We start from the raw sequence: 17,669 nt of genomic DNA, 5'->3' as shown, positions 1-17,669 counted from the left end.
GGTGCATTTTCTTTTGATTGTTTTTTGCTGTTTTCTTTTGCCCTTGTAAATATTGTTTATACTTTTCATGTTTTCTAGGCACATCTTGTGCTAAGAAAACATTTTGATTTGGTAATATATTTCATTTTAGCCTCTTCAGAAAAAAGAAAAAAAAAAATTGTATTCTTTTGTATAATATTATTATCCTTCCAAATTTTTAAGGTTAATGCATTTTGTAATTTATAATGCATTTTGATATTTTATGGATCATAAACGTATAATTGACTGTGATTCTTTGAAATAAAGATTGATTTTTAATTATATTAAATAGAATTAAAAATTAAATATTACACATTTGAATCAATTGAGTTCAACTAGTTTTTATAACTCAATGAACTAATGACAATACTGGTAATGTCTCCCTGTTTTGCCAACAGTGACTCCGTGTAAGTATACAACTTTACATTTTAGTCCCTCTAAAAAATTTGAAGGGCTAAAAGTCAGAAATTTTTTAAAGGGCCTAAAACGAAAAGTAAGTATATTTATAGGGACCAAAAACATATTTAACCAAGTGACGTTAAACCACACATTTTGGAGAAAGAAATTAGAAATAGTCTTGGTTGTTGAAAGGTTCATTTAATTTATTCATTGTTATAACACAAGACAAACACTTCAGTTAAATTGAAAAATAGAAACTTGAAATAGAATTAAACCAGAATGTGCATTGTATTCACCAAAAAAGATAAAACTGAACAAGCAATGTAGACACATGATATGAAAATTCAACAAAAACAGAGAAGTTGAATAATATCTATAGTTGGCCAGTTATGTAACCAAAAGTATAATCCCAAAACACAATGTAGACATAACATTGATTCAGAAAAGATATTAATATTCCCATTTCTTCAACTCCATGCCATCTGGAGGACTTCCTTCCACCTTCTTTGTTCCCACTTCCTTCCAGTTTGTAGACAGCACTGTTCCATTCGACTCCACCTGCAAACAAAATTAAAACGGTTTTCGGTAACTGTGACATTGATGCTAGGTATCAACCAATTTAGCCAATGACTAATATTTGTCGGAAAACTTGACTGGTAAAAAAATAAAACGACATGGTTTTCGGTAACTGACATTGATGCTAAGCATCCACCGATGTTGTCAATGACTGATATTTGTCGGAAAACCTTACTCGTAAAAAACTGACTTAAGGAATCCGAGTCCAATTCCACACGGACCACAGTGAAAGTTTTTGTTACAAAGTGGTCTCTATAATATTTCTGTTTTGTTCAATTTTTATGATTTTGTCCGTATACCATACGCATTTTTATGTTAGTCCTTAAAATATTTAGATTATGTTTCATTTAGTCCCTGTAGTTTACACATTGATAGAGACTCAACAAACAAAATTACTGAGACTAGAGAATTAAAAAAACTATTATAGAGACCAAAACAAAACGAGATAAACAAATGAAAACCATATTTAAACCAGATAAAAAAATTGGATCATACCATATAGCCAGGATCAAATATAAGAAAGTAAAAAAAAAAAAAACTTACAAATGACTTTTTCATGGCTCTTCTTGTATCCTCATCAGCATCTTGATAAATTTCACGGAAAAATTTGTTCAGGGCAGCATCGCCATCAAGGTTTTCATCTTTCTCCTGAAATGACAAATGTTTAGAAGAAAGAAGAGCACTGAAATACAAAGAACTGAAATTTTTTTGCAGGCAGAAGACAGACCTCTTTCTTAACTTGAGCTTCAAGCTTATCCCAATCTGTTCTTTTTGGTTTTGAGGACGGGTAAGTGGGTCTTTGAGTGGCAGTAACTGCAAAATTCGTGTTAAGGGTTAATTTTAATCATAGAATGTAAAATGTAAATAATGATAAACATTAAGGGGTGGCCATAATTTCAATCAATATACATGCTAATAATTTGGTCCAATAATCCAAAAAACCATTACTCGTGACAAAACTCTGCATACTCAGTACCATCACATGTATTGTGGTTTTTGTTATTATAAAACATCACATGTATTAAAATGGTTTTGCTAGTACTCAGTACCATCACATATGCTAAAAAATCATTTGCATTATATGTGCTATATTTGGTATCTGATTTTCAAGAAGGAAACAGTTTTTCAGAAAGCGGCAGTGAAAACTGTAGATAAATCTGAAGTTACCTGAAGCAATTGCCTTGGGTGCAATTGTGGTCTCTTTGTTGAATTCTAGGGTCTTCCAGGGAATAGATTCAGCTTTAGCAAGACGAATTTCAATTTTGGTGGTCAAGACTTCATACCGGCATCTGGAAGGTACGATCTGATTGAAGATATAACCACAGGTTAACATATTATACAAGAGATCAGTATAACCAAAATTAAAAGAACTATCTGTCGTATCAGCATTATAACCACAAATTTTTTAGTATAAGTCTATCATGTTGTAAGCTACTTTTTTCCAGGTAATCCAAGCTAATTACACATATATGAAAGCTCCCATTCATACCTTTCCAAACAAGCGATTTTGAAAAACGTATGCATCTTCTCCAGGGACATCAATGTTGACACTTAGCTACAACAGAAAATAAAAAGTTTAGGGAGTAAGCTTAGAATGTTATATCGAACTTGTTAAACCAAGTTAAAGTGTAAATAGAAAATAAGAATAAAACGACTAGAAATTATTTATAATGTAAAACATACAATTTGTTCACCAAAGTCAACAGTAATGCTTTCCTTTGAGACCCCCTTTGCAAATATGGTTACAACCACTTCTTCAGGTTTCTGGTAAAACTCATGCCTGCATTTTTTTTTTCACAGATTAGTATCAACATTCAGTAGGAATTTTGTCAATGCACAAATAGTACAAAAGTATCATATGGAACAATGAACCAAAATTCTCCCCAATTAGATACTAAATTAACAAATCGTATATGCGTAAAAATGCTGAGGTATAATTGTAAAACGCATAAACCTTTTAATGAGATTTTGAACAATGGTTTGAACTTTTGGAATAGTTAGTACATGACAGCGGCACAAGCGTCAACATCATTGACCAAGTGGTTTGGAGTTTTATCTTTGCCACTTCTACTATTCATGAACTTTACCCTTATGCTTTCAGAAGAGTTCATTTTTTACACTTAACGATACCTAAAGAAGCCCTAATCCGTACCTCAACGTTAGCACCCTCCACAGTCCAAACAAACAATAAAAAATCTGTACTAACCTATATTTAGGCTTAGCAACCACCACTATCGGCTCCTCTGAAAGATCTTCTGGCTGAACATCTTTTGAAGTCGGATCCTGTGTTGTGGACTTTTCCTGTGTAGGTATGGTATCAGATTCTTCTGTTTAACACAATATATCCACCAAGCTCAAGTTAGTTTCCTAGCCAAAAGTGAATTATCCACATTTTCCCTTTCAACGGTCAAGATACAATCATCAGTGACATATATCTCAATCAAAATCTAAAGCACGACGAGTACACCAAAAAAGTAAATAAATAAACAATACAATTTATGTGGAATAGAAAGTGTTTTCAATAAAAAGAATAAAGTTCACCTGCAATGAGTTCGTCACATTCTTCGATCAACTTAACAAATCTTGATTTGTCTGCAGCCAATGAGGCACCCGTCTCTAAAGCAGTCTTGGCAGTCTGATATTCCTCAAGCTTCATGCATGCATTGCTGCAAAAAAATAAAATAATCACAAATGGAAAAACAAATTAAGAAATTTAGTAACTACATAATGGGAAAACAAGATGAAAGAAAATCAACAGTTCTATCATACAAATTATAAGACATGATGCACTGCAAAGCAAATCACTAAAATAACCTTGTAACATGTAATTTTCAGATAGTATAACAACATGCTGAAATCAATTTAAATTAGTTTGCAATAAGCAAAAGTTATATGCCATCTCAGAACGCATTTACTGAACTTAAATTGAAAATGCATAATAATGTCATGTACAACTCAGAAATCATATTCAAAATTTAAGCCCAAGTTAGAAAAATTAACAATTCAAAAAGACTAGTTTTTGACAATCATGAACTGACTAGACAGAACCATCCCCACAGACCCACATTCTGGAACAGATAAGCTTTCGATAACAACATTTCAGTATATTCTATTAAAAATAATTCAATGCGTGCAGCAACAATTACAGAATACGTAGGAATAAGAAAGGGAAAGACAAGGTGGTGACGTATTTACCCTTTGCGCAAATATGCCTTTGATAGAGAAGGATTCAACTCAATTGCTTTGTTTGCATCAGCAACAGCATCTGAACAAAAGTCAAGAAATTGCCAAAATTAGTAAATCATTACAACAACATGTCTACACATAACCATGGATGACTATACACCTCAAATTATCACATAAAAATCAAAAGTACAGAGGATAGTAACATTCCAAAACATTTGCAATAACAGAAACAATGTGAATGAACGAGGAATCACAGTCCAAACCCACACAAATGAATAATAAATAAGCATAGCAAACAACAGGATTCAACAAATATATAGTTCTTTTATCATAACTCTACTTTAACTTTGTAATGTTGTTTATCTCATGTGATCAGTTTTCAAAATCCTACAAACCTTATACTAATAATGGCGTGTTTATCAAATTACAAGTACACTTTGAACAAGAGAATTTGTATTCCTTTTTTTTCCAGCGTTGTTTAATAGCGGCTATAGTAACGTTATAGCGCTATTGCATAACAGAATTTGAACAAATAGTTATTGTTCCAGTATATGCTATTTAATACAGAATATAGCAAAATAGCAGCGATATAGCACTGTTGTGTAGCGGAGTTTGAACAAACCGCTATTTTCTTCAATCTACAATTAACAAGACTACTTTTTTTCTTTCTCACATCATTAAATTGTAAGTTTGATCATTGAAGTTTATATACATCAACAATTCCTTCCATTATTGGAAAGAATCTCAGATTTACCACATCAGCATTCATACATAAGCAAAACAGACTAATATTAAACTTATTTATGATAGCTTTGTTTCTTATACATAATCCTGTATTAAAAATACTCTTACTATAAATGTACAAGACTATTTATAGTTAACAGATTTTGTACACACTATTTAGAGTAAATTTCAATAAAGGTAAAATAGGTCTCACTTTAAAGGGAACTTTGTATACGCAAAATAGGTACCACAAGACACAAACAACTCAATATTTAAGGAAGACTTGTACTTGAAATTCCACCAAAAGGGTTCAATAAAAGTGCAAGTATATCAAAATCCCTTATTAGTTTCCGCTTGTGGGAAACAATTCTTAGCCAGACTTTCCTTACCTCCGGCTAAACTCTTGATTACTACGCCCCTTCCCTATAAATCGGACGGTTAACACCAACTTTTTTTTTAAAGAAAAATGCAAAAACTTTGGACAAAACCTATGAAGCACGAACACTGTCGGACACGACACCGACACATATAATTACTCTGATCTATATGATTTTCTTAAATTATTAACGGTGTCTTTGTGTCACTGTCTGTGTCGTGTCTGCATCCGTGCTTCATAGGACAAAAACAATTGATCATGATTAAATTATCATACCATAATGATAGACTTTGTTATTCATACAAAACAAACAAAGAAACAATACATACCCTATTGAACAGAGTTAAAGTTTTGGTCAAAAACTTGGTTATTGATACAAAACAAACAAAAGGGTATTCAGAAAACACAAACTTTTTCAAGAATCAATACATGACCCAATTGAACAAACTTTAATTTTTTTGTCAAATACATGATTGTTCATACAAAACAAACAAAAGGGTATTCATAAAACACAATCTTCTTCAAGAAAAACAATGGATTATAGTCTATGAAGCACGGATACGGACACTGACACACGGACACAGCTAATAATTTGAGAAAATCACATAACAAGCAAAAGGGTCATAGAAAAACACAAACTCTTTCAAGAAACACAATAGATTATAATACCCAATTGAACAAAGTAGAAGTTTTTGCGGTTATTGATACAAAAGAAACAAAAGGGTCATAGAAAAACAGAAACTTTACAGAAGAAAAGGGTAAGAAAGAAAGAAACTTTACCAGTGAAGTTGTTGAGTTTGATATGGGCTTGAGCACGATCAGCGTAGAATTCAGGTTTAAGAGGGTCAAGAGTAATGGCTTGAGAGAGAAGTTCAACAGCCAACTCAAAGTGATCTTCAACAAAGGCTTCTTTGGCTTTCTCTTCAAGATCGGAAGCCATCGTATAGAGAGAGAGAGAGAGAGAGAGAGAGAGAGAATCTAGAGAGAGAAAGTGAGTGAGAGAGGGAAACGAAAGGGTTGATTGATGATTGAGAGAGAGAGAAAGGATATTATAAAGAGGGAGATGAAGGAATGAAGGGGAAGACTTACACAAGTCTTCTAAAGTATATATAAAAAAATTAAAATAAATAAAATTTAGGAAATTGTTGAGCAAATATCTTTATTTTTCGAGGAAATCTCGTTTAGATCTTAACAAAAATATTTGTTTTTTTTTTTTTTGTAACAAAAAGGAAAAATAAAACAAAAATATTTGTTTTGAAAACTAACAACAAAAGATTTGTTTTAATTTTGTGTTCTTGAGAGAGGAAGTTTTAATTTTGTTATTATATAATAACTATCTCCTAACGGTTAAACTAAAAGATTTTCATTAATATTATTTTGATTTTGATTAAAATTAAAAATATAGATATTTGTAATTTTTAAATGACAACAAACTATGTTTTTTTTTCCACATAAAAAAAATTATGTTTATCCATTATAAACAACAATATAACAAATATAATATAATTTTTTTTACAATTACATCAATAATTTAAAAATTCTGTTGATAGGTTTGTTTAAGAGTATAATTGAAAGTGAACAAATCTATATTATATATAAAAAAAATAATAAAAAAAACAACCTTTTCAACTTTTTTTGGGCTGATTTTTTTCTTCCAAAAATGTCCTTAATTTTCAATACAAATAACACATGTAATAAATACATAAGAATAAATTTAAATATTAAAAAAATGTAACCATATGAATAAATTTAAATGTAACAAAGATGTGTATATTTATACTTTTTTTCATTATCGCAATTATACCCTTAAACAACCTTTTTCTATAATAAAGATTGTCGTTGATGTCATTAAAAAAAGAATTTAGATTATTTTTTTTGTTATATTGTTGGTGTCATTGAAATAGATAATGATGCTCTGTTTAGTTTGTTATAACTTGAAAGCAACAAACACTTATGTTTTTAGTTTTAATCAAAATCAAAATTTTAGAAAGAAAAAAAAACTCGTTCATAATTTTCAAACATTAATTCAATAAAAAGAGCGGAAAGACGGACACGTAAGTGCCCGTGTTTTCGCTAGTTACTCAAAATATAAATTCTTATAATTTTTCATTGGAAGTGAACAAGTTATCCTAATATAATTTTTTTCTTCAAAAACACTATTAATATAGCAATTTTAGAGGAAAAATTATTTAAAGGTATAATTGAAAATGAAAAGTCAATCCAAAATCATGTATGCTCTTTATATATAGTATAGATAGATATCTATAACAATATTTAAAGGGAATACATGATTTTTTAGGCTGGATTTTTCGTTATTTGAGTTATACCTCAGAACAAATTTGCTTTTAAAAAGGTTATATTATTGGTATTATTGAAATTTTTTTATCATATTTCTTATATTATTGGTAAAAGATAAATAGTTTGTTACTATTTTTTTTTTTGTCTTAGATGAAGTGGTAATCCACTGAAATTAAATTCACACACAATTGTGAGGTCCCGGGTTCAAAACGGGTCACGACGTCCGGCCTTGCAATTTCAGCATTTGCTAGTTTGTTACTATTTAAAAAATAACAATCTATGCATATTATTTTATTCAAAATCGAAATTTCATAAAAAAAATTGTTTATAATTTACACGCGTCAGTGCATAAAAAACGGACAATGAGTGCTCGTCTGAACGATAATAACAATATATATATATATATAAGGTTTTAAAAAAAAAAAAAAAAAAAAAAAAAAAAAACAATCATATTCATTTCATTGTGGTCATAACTCATGATACAAGATGACATATCCTTATGAACTTGAAAACAAGCGCACGACAATGTCATTCTAGCTAACATATGTTCAACATTGTTTGATTGTATTTGAATAAAACTTATTTTAAAGTTTTGTGTATGACAAAGAGAAGCTTTACCAAAATTTGAATTTATACCATATATTGTCAACCACATGCTTACAATCAAGTTCAATAGACACTTATGATAAACTCATGTTATCAAGTCATTGATTGCTTCCTTTAAACCTTATGCATCTAGGCACGGATCCACGCCAGTGTAAAAAGGGGCAATTAACCCCACTTAATTTTTGTTTTTTAAACCAACAATCATATATTTATAGTTATAAACCCTAGTGGTATAATACTATTGACCCCACATGAATTATTCATTCAACTAATGACAAAGTATAGAACTTAAATACTAGAATAAATTGATACAAAAGTGACACCGGTTGACGTGTTACACTTTTGATACAAAGTTAATCCACTATATAAAGCTAATATATTTCTACGCGAGAAATACTTTTATGGATACAGTTACAAATCGATATTGTTAAGAACACCCTCAAATGAAATGAAAAAAATTAAAGAAAAAGTATTTAGTTATATCAATTGACATTATTTAATTTTATTCTCTTTAATTTTTTTATGATTTTGTGCGTGTATACAAATATGTTTATTTGGGTTTGTATCTGTATATCTCATTTCTACCGTTCATTGCCATTTGTCTTGGTAAGGGAAGAAGTAAATTCTTTCAAGTGGAAAAACTGAAAAGGTACACAGTGACGCAAGTTTAAATCCAAGCGATTCATTTTTTGCATTTATAAGGAGAAGTTAATTAGTTTGACTCGATTTTATCCCACTGAATTTTCTTCAATGGAGCTTATGAGACTTCACAATTAATTTGAAAATTATATTATGGATGTTCGTTCTAGTGAACAATTTTCTAACTTAGATGGGATTAATGATCTTTCAAAAATTATGGTGGAAATAAGAAAATATATTGTTCATCCAATGATGTATTTACTTATAAAGTTGTCGTTGTTTTTGTCGGTTGCTGCACCAACTACTGAAAGAAGTTTCTATGCTATGAATTATGTGAAGAATCTAATGCACAACCGTATTAGAGGTGAAGTTTTTAATGGTTGTCTAGTAACATTTACCAAGAATGATATATTTGATAGTGTTGAGAATGATAAAATCATTAAACATTTTCAATATCTAACTTCTTCTTAATGATAATGATATTATCATTTTATCTCCTATGCTTTATATATAGGGTTTTCTAGAAGCCATCCATGAAGGTTTCTTTTAGAAATCCATACCTCAAGGTGTGATTTCCACTTTTTAGTTATATTTGCTAAAAGACACCTTCATAAAAGGTATCTTCTAGCAAAACCTATATATATATATATATATATATATAAATGTTGATGATAATTACGTTGACCCTGCTGATCAAAATTTCTGGATCCGTCCCTGTCTACTTCCCAAGGTTACAGTAACCCTCTATACCAAGAAGTCTTTGTTGATATGAATCCACCTTTGTCGTCCCTCCAACACATCTTTATACCAAATCACCATTGTCGCATCGACATCGTACAACAATACCCCTACTTTAGGGCTTTGCCAACAAATCCTATCAACAATGATCCGATTCAAACCTGAAGCAAACCCATTTTCAATTGATTCGTGTAGTTTTCTTTTGGCTACACACATGCTTCTATTCAAACAAGTATCATGCGCCAATTTTACCGTCACAAGGGAAGGGATCTCAACATCATTTCATAGTTTATCATTTATCCACTTCTGTATACACCGAAGAGTTATAATAAATATAAACTAGAGTTATATCAAACATGTAGAGGTGTACATTGTTGCGCTTAACTTGCCCACGTGCCGATCATGTGAGTACCTCACCTTGTGCCTTCCACGTGTTGGTATAGCAAAATTTCATATGAAGGTCCACATCCCCTAAACACGAAATCTGTAAGGACAAAGTGGTTGAGTCATCTTGATGGTCGACACCCTCCCAAGCACAAAAGTGATAAGGGTGAAGTATTGATATCTTTCTAAAAGACTAGGAAGAAACAAAAAAAAAAAGACAAACAACAACTTTTTTTAAACATAAAAATGGAGTATAAATCATCATATGAAAGCAAGACATCCCAACTTAACAACCCCTTAACAACCACTTTATGTTTATATTTATTAATTAATGTCAAAGTTATAACATTTTTGTATTTAAAATGTTTAATATCAATATATTATGTTCAACTCATATGTGTCCATATTATATTTAAGAAATGGCAAGGATAGGTCAAAATTATGAACATTAGAGGCAAAAACGAAATGGAAAGTTATAAGAAAACAAAAGCATCCCATTTTTACTTTTAGAAACTAAAATTAAAATTTGATAGGGACGAAAAAAAACTTAATTAACTCTAGTGTACTTTCATACCATGCCCATTTCAACTTGGTCTATTTAGCATATACAAACAATGTATAGAAAATGATCTCGAGTTCAGTTTCGAATAAAAGAAAAGGATCTCTGTGTTCCACTTTCCACCAACTCATGGAATTGCTTTTTACATATTCTTTATAAATTCTAAAGAGAAGACAGCATTTAAGAAAGGGATTAATCCTTCCTCTGATCACAAGTAAGTCTTGTTATTCTCTAGGGTTTGTATATAGGGAGAGTGGTAGTTTTAGCCGTAGGGAGGCGTAGAACGAGGGTAAAACATTTAGTTGTTGAAGGAATCTCACATTGTGAAGGTGTTCTCGAACCATTTGAGGTTGAACAAGATGAGCTAGCTTTTGAAAGTAAGAACAAAATCCATTTAACATTAATCATGTTAAAGATAGAAAAGGGACAATTGTAAGAAAGGCACGCCAGACGCGAGGGTGAATATTGAAGTTTTACCACGGTCCCACGTTGCCAATGTTCGTGAGGTTGGTTTACAGATAATGTATTATGTCTTCAAAATGTCATTCTAGCCACCAAAATACAAAGAAAAATTAAAATGAAAATTATTTTTAGAATGTATGTCCAACCTTTACTATTTCAAAGACCAAAATGTTAATTTATTCAACAAATAGTACTTTGCATTATAAATAAATATAAATATATATATATAAAAACTCTTAATACCAAAGTCATTTCATGCATACAAAGTACAATGTTATTTCTTGTTATTTCAACCAGTTCAAGTTGTTTTGGAGCAAAGGATTGGTCCCTGAAAAGACAGTTGAATCTGAAACTACTTAACACAAACAATTTAGTTTGATGCAATAAAAGGAAAATCACATCCAAAAGGAGAATTCAAAGCTCTAATGTAACTGAAGTTCATGGCTTTTTGGGTTCTTCATTGGAGTTTCCAGCAGCAGCACCATCTTTTCTTGTTTTAGCCACAAGTTCCTCTATCTTTTCCATCTTTGATGGGTCAGCCATAAGTGCATCTAAGGTGTCTTGAAACTCCTTAGGGAGACGAGGAGGACGGTGTTGAGGAACGTGCTTTGGAATTGGTGCGTCGTTTTCAACCATCTCAATTTCGTGATCATCAGGGATACCCCAAGGATCCCATTCTGCAATACAACACATATAATATAAAGTGAGTGATTATCAAACTATTAAGATTTGGATATAAACAAATGAACAGTGAAGCAGTAAGAAACATTTAAGATACAAATGATTATAGAGAGATAACAAAAACCAGCTTTAGTAGTAAGATGCATCCTTAATAACTACCAAATTCATGAAGTGAAAAAAAAAAGAATCAGCAATGATTTTTGAAAATCTTAAAACACAATCCTATTCATGTAGTCAAACATAAAATACACGTTATAACCATTCTTTATTAGTATTTTATGAAATTAACATCGATGTCCCTAACTAGGAAGGAAATCAGTGGAACTCATCATTTCACTTGCCCCTAACTAGGATCTAAAATTTAGGACTATCAAAATCAACATCGACAAATCTGTATTTTACACAACAAATGAGAATAAAGAGAAAAATTAAACTCACTAGTCGTCATAACACAAGGCTGCTGAGAGACCAACCAGAAAAATAAGAACCACTGAACAAAATTAAGAGACTGTAAAGAACAGAAATGTTGACAAAGTGGAAGATGAAGCAAGACAAGAAAAACAGAAGCACATACAGAGAAACAGAAGAGTTACTCGAGAAAAACAGAACAATGTTCTATTTGGATACAGTTGTGGTTCTAGGCTGTAGGAATAGGTTGTTCGAAGAAAAAATGGTGTTGGAATGGTGGTTAATTGGATTTTAATTTGCTTTCTATGTTGATTAATATGTGGGTTTTACAATCTTCATAGCTTGTTTTCTCGTTGAAAAAAGGCAGTGACTTATGAAGGTCATGTTGAAATTACCTCAAAAGTGAGCACAATTTGTGTTGGGGACTCGAGGGTATCTAGGGGTTTGAGTTTATGAGTACTAACTATGAAACACTAATGAAGACTCGGACACGAAGACACCAATAATTGAATGTAACCACATGTTGATGTCATACCAATGTCGTACACTTGGACATATTTTCAACTATAAGTGTTAGTGCTACATAAACTTTCACAAATATTTGAAACTTTTGTAATGACAGTGCATGAACTTATCTGTAATCTAAATCTTCCGTGTAATTTAGTGCGACAAATCACTCAACGTATACATATGCACCATTTTTTGTACAGAATGGACACAATAAATACGGTATAACAAGTAAAGAACACATCTATATTCGCCTGTTTCCCTCAGTACTCATTCACACAATTCTAGAAAGGTAAAAACACACAAATATGAAATAAAATACGCACAAATTCATCACACCACATGAATGAACAACATAAATCAATACAGCACGTTGACAATGATTCTTTTCCCAAGTACAATCTTACTAAGATTAATGAACATTTATCTCTTTCGATCCAACAATAAATTGTTATTCTTAACAAGTAGTTTTCTTGGTTGGTTAATTGGTCATATCTTTTTGATGAAATGTATTGGATTGATATTATTAGTTTGGTCAAAGCAAAAAAATTCGATCAAATCTAAGTTAACTATGCGATTTGATAAGTACATTCTATTACAATTGCGAAATTATGTGGGTCAAATATTTGTTCTTTTTTCATTTGTTATCCTTGCCCACTATTAACAAACAGCCTACATAGAGATGTACCAGGTAAAATATGATGAGTAGCAAAAACTAGAGCACTATGCACAACTAATAGATATCTTCTTAATCTTAGACACCAAGCCGATAATACAAAAGAAAAACAATCTGCACATCATAATAAGATTGAGAAAATTCTAAACCACGGAGCATTGAATACTGTATCATCAAGAAATCCATATTCGTCCCAAATAAATTCCCCACTTTTTCAGCACCCCCAATGATAGGAACCAACGGATCCTACAATCGAATTAATAGTAACACAACCAAACAAGAGAATAAACAGATGGTAATTAAATAAAACAGGGTGCCTTTATTGATACGAATGGAAATAGTAAAAAAGTAGAAGAGAGTTTCTCTAACTACTCCCAAAGCAAAGCTCCGACACAACTGAGAGGAATCCTACTCTAGCCTAAACATAAAAGTTATTCCGTCCAACTCTAAAACTCCTAAGAATTTCCCTTTACATATAAAGAGATCATTCTAGTATTTAACTCTAATGGGCCTCTTATTATTTAATCATGATGGGCCACTTACTACCTAAACCTAATTAATGACCTACTAATTACTTAAAACACCCTCTCATATTAGGTCCTAACGCCCAATTTGCAACAAATAGTAAAAAAAACACAACGAAGCAACAAACATACAGATTCATTCGCAACACCCTCCAAATAATTGCCTACCATTTTCATCTAACTTTCATTCTCACCCACATTGAAAAGCGCACACAAACAAAATCCAAAACCCAAGAAAAACAAAATAACCAAAACACACAACAGAACAATGTCTTTAAAATAAAACAACAACTAACACGAGTACTACCACCAAAATGAAATCACCTAAAATCAATGAATTTAGCTCCATTAAGGGTTGATATTTCAATCACTTAGGATCATTTACTTTTTCATCAACCATTGATTACGAAGCACTGAAACACACGCACACCAGACATAGCACTAACCCGTCAACACTGGTAAGAATTTGAGAGAATGAATTAATCGAATGTAATCACATATGTTGGTGTCAAAAACTGTGACATGTGAGACACACTTTCTGTCAGAGGTGTTTGTGGTATTGAGACCTTTTTTTTGTTATGGAGAGGGCCGAGAAAAAATAGACTACATTACAACTAAGCGAGGGGTAGCTATCCCCAAAACATCAGCTACTAACAAATAACTAAACTGGTTCGGACACGTCTGAAAAAATATCACATTTGAATCTAAGGAGCAACCAAGATTACCTAAAGCATCTGGACATTGATTTGCCTTTTGATAATAGTATTGAACTGTGGTACCGAGACTATTGATCCTACTCACATTACACTCTAACAGCCTGTTCTCTTTTGCATTTGTCAATCCACGTTTTAAGGAAAACCACTGCAACTTATCACATTGGCACAAAAGCTTCAAATGCTAGCTTAATAAAATCACGGCAGTTTTGCTTTGAAATCACGCTAGCCGTGCGTTTGTGTTGTAAACTCTATACCAAACAGGCACTAAATGAATTATGGTAGTAAATTGTTCACTTTAAAAGAACGGATCCATAATCAATTATTATCATTGTTTTTTAAATAAATTCTTCATAATTCCTAACCTCGATAAAACACAACATCAGAAAAAACACAACAGATCATAAGAAAAACACAGATGAATTAATTGAATGTGATCACGTGTGTTGATGTCGGACGAGGACATTTGACACCGAAAACACCTTCTATCAAAGGTGTTGGGGCTACGGAGACGACTGATCCTACTCACTTTACACTCTAAAATGAATCACTCTAATCAACTATTCACAACCTCAATAAGTTCTTTCTGATTCATAACCTCAATACAGACAATAACATTGTAAAAAAAAAACAGATCATTTACAAAACACAAACATTGTAAAATAACACAAAGCACAAACATTGTAAAAGTTGTATAAAAAAATCTAAAAAAACATCAAACAGGTCATAAAAACCAAGACACAACCATTGTAAAATTTCAATTTTTCATCAATGCAAAAAGAAGGGAAAAAAACCCTAATTCATCCTAATCCCTAATCTCAATAAAAACACACAACATTGTAAAAAACCTAAAAAACACAGATCAGATCATAACAAAAAAAACACAAATAATAAAATTTTTATCAATGCAAAAACAAAAGTAAACAAAAAAAAAGAAAGAAAAAACCCACAATTCATCTCTATTCCTTCCTAACCTCAATAAAAACACAAAAACATTGTAAAAAAAACATCTAAACAAACACACAAACATTCTAGAAAAAAAAAATATAAAAAAACACAAACCAGATCACAAAAAAATTAACAATTTTCATGAATGAAACAAAAAAGAATAAAAAAAAATACCAATCATATAGCCAATGAGTTTGAGTTCATCTTGAGCTTCTTCAATAAGCTCTTCAACCTGACCACAACCAAGACGATTTTCAATCTTCTCCCAATCTTCTTCCTCTTGACAAACCTTAAGTCTATGACTTGTAAAGCTTTCAACAGCTTTACGATACCCTTCATCTTCTGGAACCTTTTTGATCTCGTTAAGGGTCTTACTGTACAGATTGATCAACACTTCTCTTGCATTTGGGACTACGTCTAGTCCTACGATTCCTGTTGTTGTCTTTAACCTTGCCATCAATGGCCGCGCCATCGCTCGGAGAAACATCTTCGATCGTGTTGAGTTCTTCGTGATTCTCTCTTTCTCTGTTGGTGTAGAAATGGAGTGTTCTTTGTGAAGGTTCAATGGTTTTGGGCTGTGAATAATGGTTTGAGTTTTGACCCATTGGTTTAATAAATGTAGAATTTTGTTATTTGCACCCACACCCTTCTCGTGTGTCCTTAGTGTTTCAGATTTTGTCTTGTTCGGATCATATAATCTCAAGCTATGAAACACAGATACGAACACGGATACTGGACATGACATGGATACTGACACAGAGGCACATGTAATAATTTGATAAAATCACGTAATTCAATGAAATCATGTGTCATGTCAATGTCGGTGTCGTACATCGACATGTGTCTGACACTTGAACACGCCTAATTCACGAAGTGTTTGTCCTTCATAGATCTCAATCGTATTATTGTTGTTGTCACGCAGGTTCAATGGTTTTGGGCTGTGAATAACGATTTAAGTTTTGGCCCGTTACTTTAATCGAATTTAGGGTAATAGTCATCTTGATCCCCCCTAAATGTGTACTGAATAGCCACAATATTGAATTTGGGGTAATAGTCAATCTTGGTCCCCCCCTAAATTAAGTACTTACTTACCGTCGTATTAGTTAATATATGAAAAAAATTAATATTAACTAACGAAGTGCAAAATCATTAACTATTTTGGAATTTCGACACAGTGAGAGACTATTGTGCATAATCATTATAGATTCAAGGATCAAAAGACCCGACACAATCAAAAGACTCGACACAAACTGTGTTCTAGAGACGTCTGGATGCATGCGGTACCAAATTTTGGATTCTGAGGTAATCATACCAAAATTCCATATGTAATCCCCTCCACCTATGTATTACATAACTCCCTCTGGTTATGTTTCCCACCAAAGACTCGACATGACAATGAATGCATGGACATACAAGTAAAGACCCGACAATGTGATACCATGTTTTGGATTCGGAGGTAATTTTACTGTCATAAGGAAAGGGATCTCAACATCATTTCACAGTCCCACATTGTGAATGTTTGTGGGTTGTTGGATGTATATATATTTTGGTTGAACAAACTCATCATATAAATAAAATTTTGAAAGTGAGATAGAAATCTATTTACTTATGAATTTTTTCTTTTCTTCAAGAAGCCTATTCACCTCTTTAAAGGTGAATAAGTGTGGTGTATGAGGTTCGAACGTCAACCCATGCATATAATAATGCATGTCCCTGCCAACCGAGCTATGCTCACGGGGATTAGGGAAATGTGATTTTACTTATGAATGATGTTGCAAACTGTGCTGCGTTAGTAGCAAAAAGTAAAATTGTTTCAAAGACCAAAATGTTAGGCTAAATTGCATTTTTGGTCCATTAAGTATTTAGGTAGTATCGTTTTGATCTCTTAATTAAAATTCGATTTATTTTGGTCTCTTAACTTCTCTCCGTTACACATGTTGGTCCTTTCCATTAGTTTTAATTAAAAAACGTTCGGTTTTCTTTATTTCTGTTAGTGTCTTATTGTATAGATGGATCAACACTTCTCTTGCGTTTGGGACTACGTCTAGTCCTACGATTCATGTTGTCGTCTTTATTCTTGCCATTAAGGGTCGTGCCATCGCTCGGAGAAACATCGTGTTGTTCTTTGTTCGGAGTGATGATGCTTCTCTCTCTTTCTCTCTTGGTGTGGAAATGGAGTGTTGTTGTTTGTTATGCAGGTTCTATGGTGTTTTGGGCTGGCTTATGTTTTGAGTTTTGACCCATTGGT

At 32.1% G+C, this 17,669-nt stretch overlaps 2 protein-coding genes across 2 annotated transcripts; both read right to left on the bottom strand.

Annotated features, from left to right (window-relative positions):
* Positions 1–655: 655 nt before the first annotated feature.
* On the bottom strand, positions 656–6,341 carry LOC25496516 (protein SGT1 homolog A). Its single transcript, XM_013596894.3, has 10 exons — positions 6,059–6,341; positions 4,189–4,258; positions 3,535–3,659; positions 3,200–3,320; positions 2,677–2,773; positions 2,483–2,548; positions 2,161–2,296; positions 1,721–1,806; positions 1,537–1,641; positions 656–975 (listed from the first exon to the last, which is right to left on the bottom strand). Exons 1-10 carry the CDS (start codon positions 6,216–6,218, stop codon positions 868–870), a joined length of 1,074 nt encoding a protein of 357 aa, XP_013452348.1. The 5' UTR covers positions 6,219–6,341; the 3' UTR covers positions 656–867.
* A 4,842-nt stretch (positions 6,342–11,183) lies between these two features.
* Positions 11,184–16,001, bottom strand: LOC25496515 (probable NADH dehydrogenase [ubiquinone] 1 alpha subcomplex subunit 5, mitochondrial). Its single transcript, XM_013596893.3, has 2 exons — positions 15,596–16,001; positions 11,184–11,641 (listed from the first exon to the last, which is right to left on the bottom strand). Exons 1-2 carry the CDS (start codon positions 15,906–15,908, stop codon positions 11,403–11,405), a joined length of 552 nt encoding a protein of 183 aa, XP_013452347.2. The 5' UTR covers positions 15,909–16,001; the 3' UTR covers positions 11,184–11,402.
* Between the last annotated feature and the right edge of the window lie 1,668 nt (positions 16,002–17,669).

The sequence above is a fragment of the Medicago truncatula genome, chromosome 6 (genome assembly GCF_003473485.1).
Source record: "Medicago truncatula cultivar Jemalong A17 chromosome 6, MtrunA17r5.0-ANR, whole genome shotgun sequence".
Lineage (NCBI taxonomy): Eukaryota > Viridiplantae > Streptophyta > Magnoliopsida > Fabales > Fabaceae > Medicago > Medicago truncatula.
This window is presented reverse-complemented; position numbering and strand designations above follow the sequence as displayed.

Coding starts and splice junctions, on each gene's coding strand:
- LOC25496515 (XM_013596893.3), bottom strand. CDS start 15,908: ATGTTTCTCCGAGCGATGGCGCGGCCATTGATGGCAAGGTTAAAGACA. Junction 11,642..15,595: donor ACTCATTGGCTATATGATTG/GTATTTTTTTTT, acceptor GTTGTATTGCAG/AATGGGATCCTTGGGGTATC.
- LOC25496516 (XM_013596894.3), bottom strand. CDS start 6,218: ATGGCTTCCGATCTTGAAGAGAAAGCCAAAGAAGCCTTTGTTGAAGAT. Junction 3,321..3,534: donor ATGTGACGAACTCATTGCAG/GTGAACTTTATT, acceptor TGTGTTAAACAG/AAGAATCTGATACCATACCT. Junction 2,297..2,482: donor AAAATCGCTTGTTTGGAAAG/GTATGAATGGGA, acceptor ATCTTCAATCAG/ATCGTACCTTCCAGATGCCG.